The sequence below is a fragment of the Malaclemys terrapin genome, chromosome 4 (genome assembly GCF_027887155.1).
Source record: "Malaclemys terrapin pileata isolate rMalTer1 chromosome 4, rMalTer1.hap1, whole genome shotgun sequence".
NCBI classification, from domain to species: Eukaryota; Metazoa; Chordata; order Testudines; family Emydidae; genus Malaclemys; species Malaclemys terrapin.
In genome coordinates, this window is record NC_071508.1 from 48,306,391 (window position 1) to 48,331,142 (window position 24,752).

The 24,752-nt window shown below is 45.2% G+C and overlaps 1 protein-coding gene across 1 annotated transcript in view; it reads left to right on the forward strand.

Moving 5' to 3' along the window:
* IGSF22 (immunoglobulin superfamily member 22) overlaps positions 1 to 24,752 on the forward strand; it is a 198,022-nt gene that overhangs the window by 124,116 nt on the left and 49,154 nt on the right. Inside the window, 3 exon segments of the mRNA XM_054025882.1 lie at positions 2,104 to 2,264; positions 9,496 to 9,609; positions 23,822 to 23,945. Of these exon segments, the coding sequence (XP_053881857.1) occupies positions 2,104 to 2,264; positions 9,496 to 9,609; positions 23,822 to 23,945 (399 nt within the window).

Consider the following 24,752-nt stretch of genomic DNA (forward strand, 5'->3'; position numbering starts at 1 on the left):
GAGAGACCACGACACGCCCTCAGGTGGGCAGAACCAGAGGAGCCACGTTTGCCCCGCCATAAGCAGAAGGGTGGAACAGGAAGCAGAAGTTGAGCTGGAGCCGCCACAGGAGACAGCCTGCAGAGGAGCTGCCGGGGCTACTTCCTGAGGACTGGCCAGAGCTCCACCGGCCGACCGAGATGCCAAGGAGCTGCTTGGGGGCTGGGGCTGCTGCCTGAAGACTGGCCAGAACTCCCTGAGATGACAGATGACCCCCACGGTATAGAGGTACCAAACCCCAGGGACGTAGGAAGTAGCCCAGGGGAACTAGACGACTGTCTGGTTGAGTGAGGTCAGCTGGGTACAAGGTTGCGGGCAGATCCCTGCTGACCCAGTGATGGACTACTCTGCCACTGTTGGGGCCTTGGGTTGGGACATGGGGGAGTCAGGTGGGCCCGCATCCCCTACAACCCCACCCTTGGGGTGGCAGCACCCCCATCTGAGGCCAGGAAGCCTGTGACACCCTACTGTTCACCCCTGCTGAAGCCCCTAGACTTTGATGGTTCTCACCTTTATCTGGGTCTCATAGACTGCGTAACTGCCCTGCCCTGATTGCAGGTCAGAGCCTACTAACTGTTTGCTGCCCTGCCCTGGCTGACAGCCTGGGGCTCACAGACTGCCATCCTGCTCAGAGGGCTGGAGCACTAAGTGCAGTTAATTCCCCCCCCCCCCCCTTTTGAGCTCACCTTTACAGGTACATGGCAGCGAGGAGGTGTGGCCTCCCTCAGAGAGTGACGGGGCGGGATGGCCATTCAGCCTACGGTCCCATTGACTTTCAGTGAGACTAAGGTTCCTTAGTGTATATGTCACTTTTGAAAATAAGTCTAAATTAATTAGGCATTGCAATGCTGAGCAGAGCAACATCTTTTAAAAATCTGGGCCTTAGGCATTTTTGAAAATGTTACTCTTAGTTCTTAGTCTTAAACCAAAATTGCTCTCCACCGCTTCCTTAAAACTCAGTCAAGTGTTTAAAGGAGATCTGTGGAAGCTAAAGGTTACTTTCCTTGGACACTTTCCTGCCTTTTGAAGAGAATTATTCAGCCGAATGCTGGCTGCTCCAGACAGTCTCTACAAGGTTAAGGCCAAGACTTTGAGGATCGCTAGCTCCACTTAGCACCTCTGAAACTTAGGCCTAAGGTGGATTGTGTTGATGACCAAAAACTGAGGCATGCGGAATAAACAAGTACATATGAATATTTGGTGGCATGTTTGGTGATTTCATAATGACTCAGAGACATTGAAGAAAATGGAAATGTGCTACAAGATAAACTTGAGGCCATAACTAGAGGCACAAATCTCACTTTCCTCTGAATGTCTTGCTGTGAGTGTGTATATTATTATTTATATAAAATACACAAACAGCAAGGGTAATCAATCAATCTATCTGAGAGTCTACCAAATACTTCAGTAAAACAATTGTGTTATAAACCACTGTAGCCTTATTGAATGAATCTATCAGGTGGAGAGTAAGATGGCTGTAGACTAGTATAAAGGAGACATCGTTTTGCACACAACTCTTGGCACTAATATAGAGGAGCTGGGAAAGAGAACTCTGAAAAAGAGCATGAGAGTTTAGCAGGGTTTTTAGTGAATTTTTTTTAACAGTTTGCTCAAGTGCAGTAGTGATTCTTGAAATCAGAATTTCTGTGTTTTGGGGCTTTGTGTGAGGATGCCCATTTTCCTTTAGCACTGGTTTACTTCTGTTGTTCTCACAGGGTATGGCTACACTGCATTTTGAAACCTACAGCAGCAAGTCTCAGAGCACGGCTCCATAGACTTGGGCTTGCGCTGCGGCCCTAAAAATAGCGGTGTAGACATTGTGGCTCAGGTTCTGAAGCCCCACCATGCTCCCTGGACTTCAGAGCCTGATCCTGAACATCCACACAGCTGTTTTTAGCCCTGTAGCACAAGCCCCATGAGCCCAAGTCTGTCGACACAAGCTCTGAGACTCACTGACGGTGTAGATATGCCCAAAGAAACTGATTGTCAGTTTATGAGTTTTGATGAAGAATCTTTGAAAATGTTTGCAGTAGTGTACTAATTTTCTGTATAACTGGATCACAGAAAGGTGGTGAAGTAAGAAACCTGCGACATTACTGGTATACATCCTGGCCAGACCAAAAGACACCAGATCAAGCACCAGCCCTCTTACAACTGGTGCGGGAAGTGGAAGAGGCCATGCAATGTGCAGAAGAAAAGAATGCCCCAGTCATTGTCCACTGCAGGTAAGTTAATGCTGCATTAGATCTCCATGGAGCTCTGTGACAGAGTGTCTTAGACATAGCAGAGAAAAGAAAAACTTCATGCAATTGCAAGGAAACAGGATGAGCAGTTCCTTAAGCGTTTATTTATAATGTATACAAAGAAAAACTGCTTTATCACAGGGAAATGCAGTCTGAGAGACATATGCTGGAGGTCTCATACAGCGACTAGTAAAATATCCTTGGAGTTTCTAAAAATTATAATTACAATTTTCTAGCACAAAAAGTATTGCAACTGACTTGGGGCAATTCTGTATTAGATCTCATGCTGATGCATAAAGAGGAATTGATCACTGAGCTAACAACTGATGGTACCCGGGTGCAAGTAATCAGGATCTAATTTCATTTGCTGTGTGCAAACAGAAGATAGTCCTGACCAATAATCTATATTCTTGGTGCTTCAGAAAGGTCAATTTCCCAAAGTTAAAAATAATGACGAGTAAAACTGAGTGGAGGGAAATCTTTGAACATAAAAATGCAAATAGTAATTGGGAGTTGTTGGGTCATAGTAGATAACCAGTTGAACTTGCGGGCCTACTGCTGTGCTGTAGTTAGGAGGGCAAATACAATCCTGGGATGCATGAACAGGAGAATATCAGGTAGAATAGGGAGCTATAACCTCTGTATATAATAAATTGGAAAGGGTTCTGAAAAGAGATACAAGAATGATTCATGATAATCATAATGTTCCCCTTTGGTCTTAAAATCTGTGAATCCATGTGTGTCTCACTGGAATCTCATGGTAGCTTTCACAGGCAATACTGACCCCAGTCCACAGCTTTATATTTTGCTTTGCATGCTTGTTTTACTCTCTCGCCTACTGCTTTGTCTTTCCATCTCCAGTAGCATACTGGTGATTTTTGGAAATGCAGAACATTTGGTCATTTTTCTTACCTAAGTATTAACAGACAGAGTAGCAGGCTTCTAGAGAATTTTAAATGACAGCTGGTGACTAGAGCAGTGTCAGATTTTTTCAGATGCTCTTTTGGATAAAATATATTCTGTGAATGTAGTAAACTGAATGTATTCAAGATTAGGAAGTGTACCAAACCATAGCCCAAGCCCTAAGATGTGCTGAATCCCACAGTTCCCATTGGCTTCAGTGGAAGGTGCGGGTACTCAGCAGCTCTCAGGATCTGACCCTCTAGAAGAGCGTAACCACTGCAAAGATACTAATACTGTCAGCCCTCTTAAATACAAAATAGTAAACCTTTTAAAAAAAATCAAACATGATCCTAATCCTGAAAGTATTCTTAATAAGAAGTACATGTTAAAGGTAGGCTGTCATTCCTAGCATAGTCCGGTGGGTAAAGGCACTGGACTCAGAAGACCTGGTTTCTATTCCTGCCTCTGCCACTGATCTAATGTGTGACTTGAGCAAGTATCTTTACCTCTCTCTGCTCAGTTTTCCAGTCTGTAAAATGGGGGTGCTACTTGCCTTCTTTTGTAAAATGCGTTGACATCTATGGTTGAAAAGCACTGTAGAAGATATGTATATTATTGGTTATTTGTATCAGTGTAGCACCTAGAGCCAACCAACCTCCGGGCCTCAGTAAACTAGGTGCTGTACATACACCTAGTAAGAGACAGTCCCTGCCCTGAAGAGTTTCCCCTCTAAATAGACAAGACAGACAGACAAAGGATGGGAAACCGGATGCAACATGGAAATAGAAAGTTGGGAATTGAGGTACAGAGACGGTGACTTATCGAAGGTCATACAGGAAGTTTACAGCACCAGAAATTGAACCTAGATCGCCCTAGTCCTGGTCCATGCCTGAAAAGTAAGATCATCCTTCTTCCTTTGTAGTGCCTGCATTTTGTCATTTTAACCGTGTTCCTGCTACAGCTTAACACCATTTAAGCAAAGTTATTGCTAGCCCCAATTTCCTAATCAGCTTGGCCAGGAATTTCTCCCTGAAAATTTAAATAACGTGGTCAAAAGCCTGTCTTTAGTGGTCAGGGAAACCATGCTGGAACTTTGCTAGCCCCAGTCATATGTAAGTCCAATTGTTGCCTGAACACTTGTTGCCAGTATCTTTGCACTATGATTTTAACACTGTTTAAATGGATGGAGATTGTGTAGGGTAATTATTCCTGAGACTGCTCACTTAATTAGTTAACATGCAGAAGTGTTGTCAGCTTTGCTGATCATTCTTCATGGAGGTGGTACGAGGAGTTCACAGCTTCTCTTTGCCACAATAGCATAGCATATGTGAGAACAAAATCCTCTCTAGTCATTAACCAGGGCCTGAAACAGATACACAGAAAAATGTCTTTGCATTGATAACAGAAGAGAAAAATCAGTGGTTTCTTTAGTGGTGAATTGTTGTATCCTGCTTAAATCCAGAGAATTGTGAGATTCCAGATCTGAATGACTTTGGAAGTGGCATCAGACTTACTGCGTGTGTTGCTGTTAGTCAAATTATTTCGGCAATATTTGTCATAGCACGTATGAATGAAAACTCATCTTGAGACTTGCAAGCCTGGGAGATGTTTCAAACTTAATCTGACCAAGGAATAATGGTTATTCTTCTTCGAGTGATTGCTCATGTGTATTCCACAATAGGTGTGCGTGCTCAGCCCGTGCCGGAAGTTTTTCCCCTAGCAGTACCAAGAGGGTCAAGAAGACTCCCTCTTTGCAGCGGCACTGAGGGAAGTCTAGGACAGAGGCTAGGCCCATGTCGGGTAGCTCTCAGTCCCCACCGGGCCCTAGGCTACCAACTCTCGTAGAATGGAGTAATCTGGCCCCTTCAGAACAGGCCGATGTTGGCCCCATGCTCCAGAAACAAGCCACCGCTAGGATCTCCACAGTCGCCCCCGACTCGGTACCAGTCTCAGTCGAGGGAACGTTCCCGATGACGATCACCACCCAGCATCCACTCGGGGCAGGGTCCACGTGGATCACCCTCGACACTGACCAGACTCTCGGGCTGGGTTCCGTCTGTCCGGGACTTGTGGCACTGGTCCTCCTCAGAGAGCGGACGTCGATGGGACCGTAGCGGACATTGTCGTTGGTCCTCATCCCGGAGAGGGTACCGCAGTCGGTCATGGCACTGTCATCAACGCCATTCCCACTCGAGCTCCTGTTCCAAGTCTCCGCCAAGCACCGCTGTCCCGGGCGTTGATCGCCAGCACCTCGCCATCACGGGTCCGCCCGTCAAGGCCGTTCGTGGAGCAGCTATTACCCGTCGGTACCGGTCCTCCACATCAAGATCACAGTCCCGTGACCGTCGCAGATCCTGCCACCGCCGCTCCTCCTGGTCGAGAGACAGCAGTGGATTCTACGCCAGCCCAGTCTCCATTCGTAGCCATCTTTCAACAGGCCAGACCAGTCAACCCGGGCAGCCGGCCCCGCTGGTGCCACAGCAGGTGCAGTGGCACTGAGTGTCGTGACCGGCCCAGTGATACCAGTGGGCATTGTGGCCTCCGGTGGGAGCTCACTCGGTGGCCGGAGCTTCAGAAGCACCGTCGGCCTCCCTCTCCAGACCCCCGACAAAAGAGTCGGTGGGACGCTCGTCCTCAGTACCGCGCCCGGAGTCCGACCAGGTGGTGGATCCTCCGGTGCTGACCAACACCCAAAGCACCACACCAGCCTCTTCGCCCCGCCCTGAGGAGGCGATTGCGGCCCCGCCTCCCTCCATCCCGCTGGAGGACTTCAGGGCCCATCAAGAGCTCTTAAAGAGGGTGGCAGCAAGCCTCCACCTCCAGGCAGAGTAGATGGAGGAGTCCTTGGACTCACTGTTCAACGTGTTGTCCCCATCGGCACGTGGTAGGGTGGCTTTGCCGCTCCATGAAGGGGTGGCTAAAATTTCAAATGCCCTGTCGTAAACACTGGTCTCGTTGGCCCCTATATCAAATGAGGCAGAACACAAGTAATTTGTACCCACTAAAGGGCATGAGTACCTATATACTCACCCGGCGCACAACTCCCTGCTGGTCAAGTCAGTCAACCACAGGGAACAACAGGGTCAGCCAGCCCTGACCCCAAAGAACAAAGACTCTCAGAGACTGGACTCTTTCAAAAAAAAAAAAAATTATTAGTCTTCGAGCTTCCAGTTACCATCAGGCCCTCTTGGGTCGGTACGAATTTAATCTGTGGGGCTCTCTGCCTAAATTTGAGGTCTCCCTCCAGGAGCGCGATAAGAAGGAGTTCAGGGCGCTGGTGGAGGAAGGGGCAATGGTAGCACGGCTTCACGTTCAAGGGCCTCCGCGGTGTCCATGAGACGGGCATCATGGCTCCTGCTCTCCGGGCTCTCCAGTGAGGCACAATCCTCCATGCAGGATCTCCCGTTTGATGGGAAAGCTCTGTTCGCGGAGGAAACAGATGCAAGGCTGCATGGCATGAAGGACTCCTGCGCAACCCTCCAGACTCTGGGTCTCTATTTCCCGGCTCTGGCAAAACCTAAGTTTAAGCCACAGCAGACTCCAACCCTGGCCGCACTCCCAAGGCCGCCCATAGGAAGCAACGGGACTATAAGAGATGCCCTCACAGGCAGTCTCGGCCTGCCCCCCAGCCTGGACCCTCCAAGGGCAAGGAAGCAGGGAAAAGGCGATTTTGATGGGACGTTCGGGGGGCAATAAAACTTTCCTTCTCCAACCGGTTGTGTGCTTTCCTTCCAGAATGCTCTCGGCTCACTTCGGACTGATGGGTCCTCAACACCATCTCCCGGGGTTACACCCTCCAGTTTACCTCCTCCCTGCCCAACCACCCCTCTGTCCCCATCACTCCTGGGGAACCCCTCGCACAAAGCTCTGCTTGAGCAAGAGGTGGGGCGGCTCCTAGGACTAGGAGCAATAGAGGCGGTGCCCAAGGAGTTCTTGGGCAGGGGGTACTACTCCTGTTATTTCCTTATCCCAAAGGCCAAAGGGGGTCTCAGGCCCATACTGGACCTACAGGGTCTGAACAGCACATGGTGAAGCTCAAGTTACACATGGTCTCCCTGGCCTCCATCATTCCCTCCCTGGATCCCGCTAGTACGCTGCCCTCAATCTACAGGATGTGTACTTCCACATCCACATATTCAAGGGGCACAGGCACTTCCTCCGTTCTGTTGTAGGACAAAATCATTACCAATTTAGGATCCTACCGTTTGAGCTGTCCACTGCCCCCAGAGTGTTTACAAAATGCATGTCGGTGGTAGCGGCCTACTTTCAGGCTGCTCAATGGTTAGGTAGTGAGGAAAGGACCTGCTCAGAGCAAGTTCAGCGCGTCCTCCTCGAAAGTAGACAGCCCTCGAGTCATCGTGCTTATTTGGTCCTGGTTTTCTAGGTGGGCAGCAGACCAGGGGGACTCCCCGGTGACTGCCCCGATCCAGCTTATCCTTGATTACCTCCTCCACCTGAGGGCCCAGGGCCTGGCGCCCTCGTCCGTCAAGGTGCACCTAGCGGCCATATCGGCCTTTGAGCCGCCTGTGCAAGGACACACGGTGTTTTTCCATGCTATGATGGGCAGGTTCCTTAAGGGTCTAGACCCTCTTTTCTCGTATTCTAGACCCCCGGTTCCACAGTGGGACCTAAACCTGGTGTTGGCTGTTGCTCATGTCTATTCCACATCCCAGCCTCATTCCCCTCTGCCGGAGTTGTCTGGCAAGAAGGAACTGAGGGTGGGGGGAGCGCACAGCTCCCCTTATACCACACCAGGCAGGCGCCACTCCAGGGGTGCTCTCCGCTATGGGTAATGCTAGGGGAAAAACTTCCGGCACTGGTGCATGTGGCAAGCGCGCACACCTATTGTGGAATAGACATGAGCAACACATCTCGAAGAACACCAGTTATGGAAAAGGTAACTGTTTTTTTGGAGTCTCTGTTATTTAGGGTATGTCTACACTGCAATAAAACACCCATGGCTGGCCTGTGTCAGCCGACTCGGGCTCACAGGGCTCAGGCTGTGGGGCTATAAATTGCTGTGTAGACGTTAGGGCTCAGGCTGGAGTCTGGGCTCTGGAGTCGTCCCCTCCCCGTCCCCCCCACTTGCAGGGCTAGGTTCTCTTGAAAAAATATGCTTATGGTTACAACATGATTTGCTGTGTCTGACTGTCCACTCCACACATTGCTTCTCAGGGGGTGAGGGGGCGAAGTACCTACTCCCACTTTATTTTCTAATCTCTTTTGTACACAGAGGCCATCCCTGTTCCACCATGAGACATTCTCAGTTGACACCAAGTTTCTGTACTTGGCTTGCCCCATCAACAGTGATCCAACCAGCTCCTAGCTGGTGAGGGAAAGGGCGAGGTTCAGAGTCATGGCAGGCGTTTTTCAATCCCTGTTTCACTGAGGCCCTGCATCCCATTTTACATCAGACCCCTGCCGCAGTGGCATCACTCCCAGCCGCAATCAGATGCGCTGCTTCCCAACCAAACTGAGTGGTGGATCAACCACTGGCATATACCTCAAGCATTCTTGTCCTTCCATCCTCCCGTGTGCAAAATGAAGGACCATGCTTAGGATTCAGACTCTGATCCCCTGTTTTGTAGTATGATGCACCAACATGAGGTCATATCTCCTTTTCTTTATAATGTGCATCACTGAAATTCCATTGCTGCTGAATACAGCCTTTTGGGAAGAGTACCTGTTATTTTTTTTTTTCATAATCATGAAATATTAGCAACATCTAATACTTTGAAACATGTCAAGGGAGTGAAACTATCATCCATGAGATTTCAACAGACACCACCTTAGTGCTTAGAGGCTACAGTGATGGTGGATGGATTTAGGCCTATCTTGTACAGTACACCATTGAAGCTAACTAGAGCCATGCAAAGCTTCCCTATGCTACCATAGAAAGGTAGCTGGGCCTACTGGCTAAAGCACTGAATTGTGACTTTGGAGACCTGGGTTCTTTTCCCAGCTTTGGCCTGCTGGGTGACCGTGGGCAAGTCATGTCCCCTCTCTGTAACTCAGTTTCCCCATTTTTAAAAGGGGGATAATGATACTGACCTCCTTTGTAAAATACTTTGACATCTACTGATGGAAAGTGCTGTATAAGAGCTGCTATTATTATTACTTAAGTCCCAGTGAAGCTAATGTCTTTTATTAGTGATTAGTAATGACTTTTCCATACACACGCCCCAGGAATGATGGGGGATTCTGTTTATTTCACACATTTGACCGCAGCCTCTGTACATTATAAATGAAATTTTAACATTTTTCTTTCTGGGTTATTTGCCTACACCCTCCCCCCCTTTGTCCTCCCCAGTGCAGGGATTGGGAGGACTGGCTGCTTTATTGCCACCAGCATTTGTTGTAAACAGTTGAAGTACGAGGGGATAACTGACATACTGAGAACAACCTGCCAGTTACGGCTAGACAGGTAAGAGAATCTTCTTCCTTTCAAAAATAATAATAAAAAAATATTTCCACATGTTTGAGGGGGAAAAGAAACACGAGGAAAAAAAGATAAACCTCAGGTTAGTGGGTAAAATTTTCAAAAGTACCTGAGCCTAAGTAGTGGCTATGAATCAAGTCCAATTGACTTTTAGTGCAACTTAGGCTTCTAAGTCACTTGGGCCTAGATCTCAAAGGTATTTAGGTGCCTAACTCCCAGTGAAATCAATGGGAGTTAGATGCCTAAACACCTTTGAAGAATTTGGGCCTTAGATACTATTGAGAATTTTAAATAGCACCTCTCATCTATGCTATGGAATTAGCCTGTGTTACCAAAATTATCAAATCCCAGCAGCAGATGACAACCCCACAGTGTCACAATGGGGGCAGATCTTCAGCTGGCATAGCGGCCTTGATTGTAATGGAGTTACAGCTGATTTATTTTAATGGAACTACTGCCCATTTACACTGACTGAGGATCTGGCCCACAGTTATAGCTCAAAGAATAAGGCTGAGAGGCCCATTGCTCTCAGAATCACAGACAGGCACACAGCTGTGAGGAGGGAACACAAATGATGAAGAAAATGGACGTAGTCTAGCTGGAATTGCAAGCCTCAGTGGAAGAGCACTGCAGTATGGAAGCTGCCAATAGTGTAGGCTGGAGGATGTTGCTTTACGCACAGGCAAGAGATGTTTGCAGACATGCAAAAGGAGATGCAAAGCTCTCCACAATCAAAAGGTTTCTATATAAGGGTTTCTCATCATGCCAGCTGCATTTGATTTTGACTACAAAGTGGACGGACTTGAGTTTTGCACCAGAGAGATTATTTTTCTTCTCCCGTTGATTTGAAGTTCTGTCAAAACGTGTCTCCATGCTCTCTCTAACGATAATAATAAATGGAGTGAGGGGAAGAAATTTCATGAAAAATATACCAACGTTTTTAAAAAAATGAATGAAAAACACAACCCCACACTGAACCTTATTTCAGATGAGTAGTTCTGCTCAGAGGGAGGCAGAAAATGAAATGCTTTTCACCCTGCTGTGCTCTTGATAGGCAGAGACCTGCAGAGGTGCTGGTGGTTTGGCTGCTTCAATGGAGGTCAACCCAGACAATGAACGTTCACAGAAGAAAAAAGAAAACATTGAATAGAGTATTGGTTTGTCCTAGCACAGAGAGAGTCGCTGGATCTGAAATGCCCTCTACTGACTTCTGTCTGAGAATAATATGGGGATGCATTTCACAGCCAGATAGCCACAGAAATGAGAGCGAAGGGTGTCCAGACAAACAATGTGCTTGCTAGAAGAGGTTCATTTTTTAATACTAGCCTGCGGGGATGGGAGTTCAGAAGCAGAGGAGGGCACAACAGGGCCTAATACCTACTGCTTCATCAGAGGGGGAACAAGTTCAGGGGCCCTGCAGGAGCTCCTGATACATTAGGAAAAATCAGGCTGTGAGGTCTGCCTCTCCTCTGTCCTTATGGTCATTAGTGGGATGGGATAGGGAACCGCATTATGAATCACATGAGCAAGGTCCTGCTGCTTCCAGGGAATGGGGAAAGGGGCTAGCAGCCCCTTTGAAACCATCTATCCATGTGTCTGTCTGCTGCCACTGCCGCTCCCCTAGCCCCATGTCTCATTGTGGCCCCAGGAGCAGCACATGTAAGGAGGCAGCCATTGCAAAGGAGTATAGCAGATAGTGACTTCTTTGACCAATCACCATTGTACAAGGTTAGTAGGCAGAGAAAACAGGTTGAGCAGGGGTGGAAGATCCTCCAGGGACATGGAGGTGTTGGGGGATGAGAGGTTGGAATGAACATTTTGAGCAAGGGATGAAAGTAGGAAAACACTACAAGAAAACACTACACTGCAGAGCAGTAGTGCTATGATGAGCGTTGGCACTAAGAATCCTCCTCTTGCTTGTGAACAGTAGGGAACATCTTCAGATAGTCCGTGCCATATCCAATGTCCAATATCTGGTTTGGGGAAGCTAATTTTACTAACATGAAATAACAGACACCAGCACCCAGAAGGGGAAACCTTTCTCAGGGTACGTCTACATTACCCACCGGATCGGTGGGTAGTGATCGATCTATCGGGGATGGATTTATCACGTCTAGTGTAGACGCGATAAATCGATCCCCGATCGCTCTGCCGTTGACTCCGGAACTCCACCATGGCGAGAGGCGGAAGCGGAGTCGACAGGGGAGCGGCGGCCGTTAATCCCGTGCCGCGAGGACGCGAAATAAGTGATTCTAAGTCGATCTAAGATACGTCGACTTCAGCTACACTATTCTCATAGCTGAAGTTGCGTATCTTAGATCAGGCCTCAGATCCATTCTGGAGTCTGGCATTATAAGGTAAATGTGATAAAAGAGTAGTGCAGTTGCCATCCTCCTGAACTTTTGACCTTTGCTGTCTGCAAAAGAAGTGCTCTCTTTTGACATTTAGGGAGAAATCCTTTTGCCACAATAGCTGCAGAAGGCCCTAGATGGCGTTTCACTACACTGGTTGTTTGTCTGGAGAGAGACTGCATAGAACCCCTGGTGGGTAGGGGCGATATACACCTCAGTGTGCTACTGCTAAGCACTGCTCCATGGAAGAACAAATCTTTGGGGTAATATCATCCGTGGATCTGTGACTACACAGCAGTCAGGGCCGGCTCCAGGCACCAGACGACCAAGCATGTGCTTGGGGCAGGACCTTGTAAGGGGCAGCCAATCTTGGGGTGGCGGGGCAGTGCACGGGGCTTTTTTTATTTGTTTGTTTTGTTTTGGTGGGGCGGCGCTCAGGGGGGTTGTTTTTATTTTTGGTTCAGCGGGGCGGCGCTCTGGGGGGCTTGTTTTTGGTTCGGTGGGGCGGTGCTGGGGGGGGGTGGTTTTTTTTTTTTGCTTGGGGCAGCAAAAAAGTTAGAGCCGGCCCTGACAGCAGTAGTTCCTCTTAAAGCCAGTGGGGTGTTTTTAAGCTTGCTGTCAGGTTAGTGGGACAAAGATTCCTTCTCCCTAGGTCCCTTGCACAGGGCCTGTGTATTGGACTTTGTACAGGAGTCCAGCATTTGGTCCTAAAAATAGTCGATGTGGCAAAGTAAAGGCTGAGCGATGCTTCCTGCATCCCTTCAGCCAGTGTTCAGGGATGTTGGGTACCTTCTGTCAGTGAAAAAACTTGTATTTGAAAGGTCTCTGTGGCAAAGAAGGGTGAAAATGTAGATTGTCGAGTCTTTGCCAAAGCTTGGACAGTGAACTCATGATGTGTGGGGAGGGGGGAGGAGGGAGGAAGCAGCAGCATAGCAGAGAATGAGATAAAAGGAAAATCGTTTCCTGTGGCCTGAAACTAGATGGCCACCCCACTGCTTCTGTTGCCACAACGTCAGGGTCCAACCTAGCTGTTAATGGAATTGCATGGGGAGTAATCACCGGATATGACTAACATTCCTTGTGTGTCACAGCCTGATGGAGATACATTTTCAGTGCTGTGTGCAGCAGAAATGCGGTGCACAGAAACACTCTGAAACAGATGAACAAAGATGCTGTTCTAAATAGAGCAGATTGACAAATAGGTATGCTCAGCTGGCTATGGGGTTTATTTGAAGGGGTGCAGCGTGTTCTCCCCACCCCTGCCAGCTGGTGCAGGGGTTGTGGAGGGACACATGACACCACCATCTTCCTGCCAACTTTGGAGCATCTGCCTCATGCAGTGATTGCACTCCTAGAGCTGCTTGAGCAGAGGAACTGGGATTGGGCCCAGCCACTACGCAGGGAGGTAAGGGAGGAGGCCACTTACGTACAACCTGGCCCTATGATTACAATGGGTATATTTTTAAAACACTGGGCCAGTTTTGCTGAAGTTGAAGCAGATACATTTACCTCCCGGTGCCAGTGAGACCTTTTGTGTCACATGGGCAACTTGATGGGAACATCATCTGCTCTCCCGTAGCTCAAAAAGGAGCAGCTTTCACTAACCTCCTAGGGAACCCATTGCTGAAGGAATGTGCCAAATAAGCAGTTACCATGCTCCTTCCACCATGCTACTAGCTAAAATAATAATAACTTACTACATGATGCATGGAACAGCAAATCACATTTCTCTTCTTGCCTAGTTATACTATGGGTTCAGGTGAACTCAGTTTTCATTTCAGGTTTTCAGTTCACCTTTTGAAGCAGAACAGCAAAGTTAGACTGAAAGCTGAGTGAAGCCCAGATTTCTATGTTGAAAGTCCTTACGAATCAGGATGTGGGTGGCAGTCAGCTCAGAATATGAGCTGTTCTCTGTTGAAATGTCTTTGCCTAGTCTGAAATCCTACCGGCACTTCCTGGTTCACTGGAAGTATTCCAGAATGCATCATCCTATGACATCAGAGAGGGGGGGGGAAATCTCATTTACTGAATGGGAGACAGTGAGGCCCAGTTGATAGGTCACTGGTTTGGGATTTAGGAGACCTGGCTTCTATTCCCAGCTCTGCCACTGACCTGCTGGGTGACATTGGACAAGTCCCTTAACTTGTTTCCCCTCGTGTCTGTCTTGTCTATTTAGATTGCAAGCTCTTTGGGGCAGGGACTGTCTGTCTATGTATTTATACAGTGCCTAGCATGACTCCTGTAACACATAATAAATGATGATATTGTCAATGAATTAGGGCCTCACTGAGAGAAAAGCAAAGGTAAAACTTATTTCTGTTCTGAATACCTCTCATTTCCTGGTTAGCAGAGGCATTTGGGGCCAGATCCAAACCCAGCACAGTCAGTGGCAGCTTTTCCATTGACTTAAGTCAGTGGGCTCTGGAATAGGCTCTTGGAGCATAAGTCCATTTCATTTTAGCTGTGCCATTCACCATTAAGTACACTGTTTACATGTAATACAAGGACTGTTTCCCTCCCCTTTTTTTCTGCTTTCCTTTTCAGGGGAGGAATGATCCAGACTTGTGAACAGTATCAATTTGTCCACCATGTCATGAGCTTGTATGAAAAACAGCTCTCTAGAGCAGCAGAAGAATAAGCATTCATGATATTCCTAGTGGTTAAAATTAAAACCAAGAGAACTCTTGACAGGAGTCAGCTATATTTTAGATCTGATAAGAGACACATGGTAACTTGGCAGTCTTTGTTGAAGATACATACATATATATATATATATATATTTGTTTTACTTTGATATTGCTTTCTTTTATGCTCTTGTTTGCATCAACAATTAAGAGCTGAGATACTGCTTGTCTTAAACATGTGGCAGAACATAATCACCAAAAAAAATGGCTTATTTATACTGTAAATAAGAATAGTAGCTTCATTTGTTACAAAATCAAAAAAAATTCACTAGCTGTCTTGAGTTTGCTATTTTTAAAAAATGATTTAATTGCTAATAGATCCAAATACAGTGTGGAACTCTTTGAAACTGTCATGCTGAAATATGTATCGTATGTTGACTAAGCTTGAAATTAACTTTTTGCCTTTTTCTGATTGTTTTTACATTTTAAACTACCGAATACTGTGTATATCATAAACCTTCTGAGCCTCTGCATTAAATGATTCAAATTGATTCATATTGAAATCATGTTTCACACCTCATGTTTGCTTGTGAAAAAAGAAAAATTCCACAAAATGTAGCAGAACCAAGGGGGGGGGGGGAGGAAACAATTCATTGACATGAGGCAATTGCCACTTCTTTATCTCCGATATACTATGGAATCAAGAAGAGAATGGAAAAGTATTGTAACTATTAGAGATGAGTCTGAACCAAACCCTGAATTCAAGCATCCCCCCAATATTTGTGAGCATTATGAAATCTTAACTTGGATCCAGATCTGAATTTGGCAAATAGCTACTCTCTTTATGAGTCAGACCAAAATCCATGATACAATTTCCCATGAAATTTGGGTTGTTTTAAACACAGATTCTGAATTTTGTGACTTGAGCTCTTCTTTAATGAATACATAGTAAAGGAGGTCACTCATGCACTGTGAAGTTAGGTTGAGATTTTCAAAGCTGTCTGAGGCCTGGTCTGCACCAGGAAGTTACGTTGATATAACTATGTTGCTCAGGGGTGTGAAAATTCCACACCCTTGAGTGATGCAGTTAAACCAACCTAAACCCCACCGTAGACAGCACTAGCTCAATGGGAGAATTCTCCCATGAACCTAGCTACTGCCTCTCAGAGGTGGAGTACCTGTGCCAATGGGAGAAGCTCTCCCTCGTCACTGAAGAGCTACCACTGTGACGCTGCAGTGTTTTATGTATAGACAAGCCCTGAGAGAATGTCTCCGCTGCAGGACGTTTGGACATGCCAGATCAAAGGTAACTCGAGTAACAATAGCAGCGAAGCAGCAGCAATCACCTCCTGGTTGCAGTGTAAACATACCTTAATTGATTTGAGTGCCCAGTTCCCATTACAGTTTATGGGAAAAGGGCCTCCAAATCCTATAGGAAGTTTTGAAAAATCTCAGCCTTAATATGTTGGCCACTGTTTAGAGATTTGCCTTTGAAAATAAATTTAGACTGTCACTCTCTCTGGTTCCTAAAACCCCTGATCCATGCAGCAATGGTTCCCTTTAGGCAATAGAGCCTCTGCTGATCTTGGTTGTGTTCTAGGCCCCAATTCAGCAAAGGACTCCAAGCATGCGCATAGTTACATACGTGCTTGAGCACTTTACTGAACATGGATGGACTTGAGTATGTGAGTTAAGTGCTTTGCTGAACTGGGGCCCTAGTGAACAATTAAAGATATCTGCAACTTTAAAAATATATATATATATTTCGAGGAAGTGCTGAGAATTCTGAGAATTCATGGCACTTGTTGATCAAGAAGGGATCAAACAGCGTTCAGAATAATAAGGGCTTGAATCTGCTCCCACTGATGTTCTGCACAGGATCAGGCCTGAAGAGCTGTGCATACAACTTACTGTGTCACTGTGGGGAAAGCTTTCCCAAAAGTTCAATACATGTCTTCTGTTGGTTCAGTACCTGTGTTTACCTTGTATCCGTGCCTGTGTAAAAATCCTGTCAGGAGGGTTTGCATGAATGTGGCAAAATGTGTTATCTTTAAACCACTTGATTTTATTGCTGTATTTAAAATATTTCCTTCAGTGATACGCTAACCAAGTGAACTGGCGTTTTTTTTTTTAAATACTGCTGGTCGTCATTAAATAGAGCAATAAACTTAAGCATTTTGAGCATAACATGACTGTTAGTTTTATGTAAAACTTACCAGCTATCCTACTCCCCTTGCTACCAACTTTTTTATAAGGGTGACATTACCCCCCCATCTAATGACCCTTTCTTAGAAACAAGCACCACTGATGGTCTGAATGGCATTGTAAGTGGAAACTGCTCCCTCCCCCCCAATAATGTTTTAAGATGTTTGGTGCCCTTCAGTGTCAAACCAAGTAAGTGAAGAAAATGACATGTTTTTGCACGATTTATGCCATGTGTCAAATAAAGAATATTTGTTGCTGAATGATAGCGATGTGGGTATGGGACAGTAGCTGAATCTAAACATTTGTCTCTTTTCTGAGAATTCCTAGTAGAGAATCATCCCACAGAAAACAAAGTAGGAATTACTGTAAATAGTGGTCCGTAAAATCTACACAGAGGCTTAGATGCTCAGCTGCTGTAAATCAGTGTAGCTCCATGGATGTCAACTTAAAGAAGACTAGCCTGCTGCTCACTCCCGTTTTGCATTAGTAGCATGCTCTGAGGGGCTCTTGAAAATGTACAGCCAGTTTCACCAGTGCATTCTCACGGCTTTGCATCCATTCATTGATACAAAGCAGCCATAAACCTGGCTTAACTGACTGGTTCAAATGGCTTTACAGCTGCTTTGCATCACCACAGGCAGAGCATTCTAGTTACTCACGCCCAAAATGTTCAAATGCCTTGTGAGATGTTATTTTGTTTTACTGACTTGGCACTAATCCGCCTATTTATTGCTTGGCTGTGCCATAATTAACATCATTCACATATTTCTCTCTCCGTTTATAGAGTTTAAGAACTGAAGGGACTATTAGATCATCTTGCCTCACCTCTTGTGACCTTATATGATCTTATATGTAGTTTTAGTAAGCATTTGAATATAGCAGAGGAAGGAGAGCTCCTGTATAGGGAAAGGTGTTTAGAATGGGCTGGATTACTTCTTTTCTGCTACTTAATAGGTTTAAATCTTTAGCTGCCCTGCTAAGGACTGGGGAACTAAGCTGATAGAGGGCCTTATTGGAGACTCTTTATCTAGTGAAAAAACACAGGTCTAGCACACTTTTACCTCCCCTCTCCACAAAGCTCAGCAGGTGATCTTATACCAGAGACCTCAGTTAGCATCTGTAGTGCAAAGTGTTTCCCATAGGACCACAACAAAGAGGATAGAGAATAAGACTGAGAATATATTATTGCCCTTATATAAATCAATGGTACACCCACATCTCGAATACTGCGTACAGATGTGGTCTCCTCATCTAAAAAAAGATATACCGGCACTAGAAAAGGTTCAGAAAAGGGCAACTAAAATGATTAAGGGTTTGGAACGGGTCCCATATGAGGAGAGATTAAAGAGGCTAGGACTCTTTAGCTTGGAAAAGAGGAGACTAAGGAGGGATATGACAGAGGTATATAAAATCATGAGTGATGTGGAGAAAGTGGATAAGGAAAAGTTATTTACTTATTCCCATAATACAAGAACTAGGGGTCACCAAATGAAATTAATAGGCAGCAGGTTTAAAGCAAATACAAGGAAGTTCTTCTTCATACAGTGCACAGTCAACTTGTGGAACTCCTTACCTGAGGAGGTTGTGAAGGCTAGGACTATAACAACATTTAAAAGAGAACTGGATAAATTCATGGTGGTTAAGTCCATTAATGGCTATTAGCCAGGATGGGTAAGGAATGGTGTCCCTAGCCTCTGTTTGTCAGAGGATGGAGATGGATGGCAGGAGAGAGATCACTTGATCATTGCCTGTTGGTCCACTCCCTCTGGGGCACCTGGCATAGGCCACTGTCAGTAGACAGGATACTGGGCTAGATGGACCTTTGGTCTGACCCGGTACGGCCGTTCTTATGTTCTTCTGTGTCCAGTGTGTGGTTTCATAACACAACAAAAATTATTTTTCTCAGCATAATCAGCTATAGTCTTTCTTCTGTCTTGTTATGTGAGCAGTTCCATGCCTCACCATGTGAAACGACTGGTAGTGAGGAGGGATCTGTGTTGTGGTTGTCACTCTCTCATTGACTTGCTGTGTGACTTTGGGCAAACCAAACCTCTTGCTTCAGTCCTGCCCAGCAGTAGAATGAGAATGATGATGCTTCCCATCCTTTAAGTGCTTTGAGATCAACAGATGAAAAGTGCTATGTAAGAGTTAGGTATTCTCGTTATTGTTGTTGTTATCTGAACACTGAGACTAAGTTTAACTCTTAAGCACATTCAGAATCAAGGTCTAAGTATTGTTTATTCTTATTCTGGCAAACTATTCGCAAAATACTCTTGTCAGTCACCTAAGAGCATTCCAAATTATGGCCAAGATTTTCAAAAGTAACTATGAACTTTGGGTGCCTTAATTTTTAGGTGCCCAGTTTGAGCATTTCCTGAAAATCAGGCCCTTTAGGATGTCTCAAGTTGGGCACCCAAAATCACTAGACGCTTTCGCAAATCTTGGCCATATCTGGTGAATATACTGTGGTGAAGTGGCTCCAGTTATTTTGGGTTTTATTCCTACACCTCAGATGTTTATTTAGAGTAAAATGCTTGAGATTGAAGAGGTCAGAAAACAGCAGCTTTATCCAATTCAGTACCCTGCAGTTTCAGGTAGAGACAGGAGGGGGAGCAGAGGGACTTTGTAATTTGCACATGGACAATCTTATGAGGTGCATGTCTGAATCTGGATTGGGTTGTAAGCCTGAGAACTGGGATTTCAATGTTATGGCAGGTGACAATTTTATCAGGGAGAGATGTTAAACAGAAAATGAGAGGTTACATTTACAACTTCTTAATCATAACTGGGTCCTATTCATTGGTGTTTTTAAGTGAAACTAATATTTTGTATTTTTGCTTGGAAAAAAATTAAAGCATATTTTCTGTGAGGTTAAACTCTCTTCCCCACCCTGCCAAGCCTAAATATCTGTGTGTAATTTCTGACATCTGTGATGGTAAATGCGAGTATATGGTAATAAAGGGCAGCTCAGGATTCCCAGAGAGAAAAATAGTTTCACGGCATTGAAGAGAGAATTAGAAATGCAAGTGAGTGAAAGTAACATTTGCAGCTGTACTTGTGAGGGCAAAGCATTCTAAGGGCTGACAGTCCTCATGCTTCAGTGTGCACGCTGATTGCTTTCTGAGGTCAGGAAGGGATTCTTCCCCTACCCCAGACAGTTGAATGCATCATACTGCTGTACAAGGTGGTGGTCACTTTCCTCACAGACTCCAGATACATTAGTACAATAGACTCCACATTCCAAATGGAATTCAGCAGCTGGGTGTGAAGTTCACTTCCATGTAGGTGGCCTACACAGGCCACATACGGTACATCTACACTGGAATAGAAGACCTGCAGCACAGTTGCAGCTGGCCCAGGTCAACTGACTTGGGTTTGGGCTGCGGGGCTAAAAATTGTTATGTAGACATTTGGTCTTAGGCTGGAGCCTTGGCTCTGGACCCTCCCCAATCCCAGGGTTCCAGAGCTCAGGCTCCAGCCCAAGCCCAAACATCTAGATCGTAATTTTACAGCCCTGCAACCCAAGCCCTGCAAGCCAGAGTCAGCTGACCTGGGCCGGCCACAGGTGTTTAATGTCTGAGTAGACATACCCGTAAGGCCTACAAAGGCTACTTAGTATTATATCCATTTTCTTGATGGGGAAACTTGAGAAGCAAAGAGAGGTTAAGTGACTTATTCAGAGCTATGCAGCAAGTTAGTTTCAGTGCAGGCAGTATGGCTTATAGTATCTAAAAGAAAGCTACTATGTTGATGGACTGCTGTACAAAGCCCTAAGATAGAATGCCAGGATCCTGACTTCCAGTCCTTTGTTCTCTCCAACCATGTTGCTCAGGTGCTGCTTTTCTTTGTCTCATCTTGCTCAGGCTTCTCAGAATGCAAACAAGGAACCACACTGCGCCATTATTATTCTAAAATGTTCGTTGTCACCATTTTCTGGGAATCATTCCCGCCCTCTAGAGTGTGTCTTGCCAGTCCCCTTCGGATGTGATCAGCTTCCTCTACTTCCCCGTTAACTTCAGCGCATCTTTGAGTCCATGGGACAGAGAATTCCTGTAGCAGCATGTGTCTTATTACAAAGATTTCTCCTTTGAGAAGCTGTAATGTTTCCCTGAGTCAAAGTGTTATTATTATGTCTGACTTGAGTTCCTCTGGTCCCAGTAGCAGCTGCAAGTCTTCTGCTTTCTTCTTATAAGGCAAAGACTTTTTGCAGCAGTACTTCTCTCCGGGGATCAAAAGGAAAGACTCCTGCATGGCCCCTCCTGCTCTAATCCTTCTCCTTTGCATACTTAAATTGTGTGCCCCTGGACTGTGCATATGAAAATCGGTTGGAAGAATTGAGAAGAAGCTCTGGCATATTGGTAGATGTCCATTGAGCAAAGGAAAGGATAGCTTAGTGGGGGTTCTGACATTGTAGGGTGACCAGATGTCCCGATTTTATAGGGACAGTCCAGATTTGGGTTTTTCTTTTTCTTATATAGGGACCTATTATCCCCCCATCCCGATTTTTTACACTTGCTATCTGGTCACCCTATTACATTGCCCATATCAGAGGGAGAAGAAGGGGAGGGATTGTGTTCGAGTAGTTAGAGCAGAGGACTGGGAGTCAGGTGACTGGGGCTCTATTTCTAGATTTTATACAATGTTCCAGATTTTTCAAAGATAGGTAACTAAATATGCATTCAGGCACCTAATTAAGTAGCCTGAATTTTTAGGTATTGAGTGCCGAGTGCTCCTATTGGTTTACTCTTCCGCAGAATGGGGGAAATCATCCTTACAGCAGCTCACATGGATATGCTGGGGCTTAATTAATTAGATCTTTCCATGAGCTTTGCTCTGTCCTCTACAGACAAAGGACTGCTGCTATAATGACTTAATGGGGCCTGCAGCTGTCATGAAAATAATTCAAGGAAAAAGCAGAGCTTTGCAGCCACAGCTATAATACGTACGGGAGGTGTCCCCAGGGGGTGGAGCATTTCACAATTTTAATTCTCATCCTGCCTTTAAATATGACCTGAAACTTTAAAAAAAAAAAAGAGACAAATCTGCAATATTTTTCAGCTAACTATCCGCAGGTGGTTGGTTGGTTTGCTTCAGGGTGTGATCACAGACCAGGGGATGGATCCTCATTGCCCTGTCTTTGCATACTTCGCACTCAGCCATAAACCTGTCCTAACACGGTAGCTGAGAATTCCCCTTGCCTCCCAGGAATGGTAAAGCTGGCTCTCCCCTCCCTGGCCGGTAGACTCCTCTGAATTCTGCCGGGACAACTCCCAGCGACCACCAGGATTAGTAGAATGGAAAAGTGGCTTAGAGCCACATTTGCCCCTGCTCTTGTCAGATGTTATGCTGAGCACAGCTCATGCAAATCGAGAGAGAGAGTGTGTGTACAAAAAGTCAGGCTAGAACCCTAAGTAGGAGGAGTGGAAAAGATGCGGAGAACAGTATTTAAATAGGATTGTGAAACAAACACGAAGGGATGGTATTAATCTCGTCTGTTTCTATCTACCTTGGTTGCTTGTTTCTGCTTTGGAATTTTGAAGGGGGAAAATGTGAAAAGTCATGTCTTGAGGGATTTATGAGTAGCAAGCAACAAATACCACCATAGACATTTGAAACCAGGACCAATGCAGTTTACTCGCTACTCCATTTTGATAAAGGCATCTGTGTTAGTGTGAACACCAGGTTCCAGAGGAGTGAGGGAAAATGTACAGAGCTGAGCTTGTATATTAATTGAATCCCATTTTTATCCAGCAAACACTACTGTGGGTGTTAAATTATGCCCGCATATGGCTCTTTTCTGTTCTGTGGAAAAATACACATTGTTTCAGTTTCTGTATTTCTTTATTGGGGTTTTTTATCTTCTCTTTCTGCTAGGATATTAGAAATCGTCACATGGTTGTATATTCCATGAATTTCCTATTTGAAAGCTTTGGAGGTTTTGCATGCAAGTCATTTCTCTCTGATGACCTTTGGAAACCAACTAGTGATAGCGATTTCCTTGCATTCAGGTCTTCATTTTGCTAGGCTCCTCTACTTTTTAAAAGTGACGGTGGATTGTTTCCCAGAGTCATCCTGGGCCAGACTCAGCTCTCATTTACACGTAGCATAAATCCAGGGTAACCAGCCTAACTGCACTTTGAATGGCCAGCAAATGAAGATAAACGACGTGTGGTCGCTACTTCAGCCACAGCACAAACAAGAGGTCTAGTCTGGATCCTTTGGAATGGAAAGTTCTATATCAATTTAAGGTGGTGGTGGTGGTTGTTGCTGTTATGCATTTATTTTGTCAAATAAAACGAAAGAGGTAAATGGTCAGATTATGCTACCTTTACTCATGCTGAGAAGTACCCTGTTCTGTGAGAACTCCCATTGATTTCAGCGGGACTATTCCTTCAGTAAAGTACTATTCCACATGGAAGGGTGGCAGAATGTAGAGTTTATTGCTGAATAGAAAAGGGTAGATTTTCAAAAAAGCTCAGTACCCATTTTCAAAAGAGCTCCGTTCCCATTTGGACACTTAAGTGGGCAGATTTGTGAACAACAGAAGCTGCTAGGCGTTGAGCATTTTTTAAAAAAATCTGGCCATTTTGTTTAGGTTGTTCGATGAGTGCTGAGATATTTTTTGAAAATCAGGTCTCTTATTTAGGTGCCTTAACAGAAGCTCTTGGGTGCTGAATTCTTTTGAAAATCTGACCACAAATGTTTTATATTTGAGAACAAACAAAATAAAACAGTTAAGTTGAATATAAAAAGGTACCTGAGCTTGGTCAAGATCTTGAAATCACACCCTGATATATCTTGAGAAAAGCTGCAAGAAGCCATCTCTTTGACCTTCAGAGGGGTTATTCTTGTTATATAGTCATCCTTGCCCTTAAGATTTTATCATCCTATTCCTCCAAGCATGTGAAACTGCTGAAGTCAGTGTAATGGATGTAACTACATAGCCCACAAGAGGCCAGTATGTATTTAAAGTTTGAACTGCTTAGATCCATATTTGTCCTGTGCTGAGGGACCCAGCTGTCTTCCTGAGACTGCAACTCTCTACAGTGCTTCACATCAGCCAAAGGATACAGAAGGATCCACTGATGGTCTGAAAACTCATAGTAGGGCTCTACCAGGACCGTGACAGCTTGAAGAAAAGGTAAACTTTACATGAATAAATATTCCCTGTAATGTTAAAGCACTGGATATTCGCTAAATGACTTTTTTGTGGGTATCTGGGATGGAAAAGTGTTCTCTGACATGTTTAGCTTTATTTAAATTTTTGTTTTGTTCACTGTTTTGGGGTGGGAGGATTGACAGTTAAAAACCAAGGAACCTCATGAAATACCACCTTGAAGCACCATTGCTTGAGGCATTTAAAACTAGGCTTAAAAAGATGTAGAAAATATACTGTAGGGAGTAATCCTACACTAGCTTGAGGATGGACTAGACAACCTTTTCCATCTTGATCTTCAGCGACTGTCACAAAATTACCATTCTGCACACCAGATCTTTGTTACATGTACTTTAATGGTGTTGACCATCCATTTCTCAAGACCCAACTTTAAATATGGTGTAGTAATCCCACTAGAAAGAATGGGCGAAAATCACCTCTATGTGGTGGGGTTACCCAATCTATATATGTTCCCCATGATTTATCTCTGCCCCTGAGGGAAAAGGATTTGCCTATGCTGTCATTTTGTATCTTTCTTGCTCAAAGACCTGGGTACAAATTGAGCCCTGGTGATGGGCAGCAATATATGACAGTAAATGCCTTATCTTTAAAGTCCAATATTTTGGGCCTTTGAAGCTCGTGGTAGTCCCACAGGGAAGCAAGTAATCTCTAATGGTATAAAGCTCTGTGCAAAGTAGCAGACCTTAAGCAATGACATTTTTATGTATAGAAAAGTTGTTGCTGGCCCAGGATTGAAACTTGCTTCTTCTTTGGCTCAGGCAAGGGTAATTT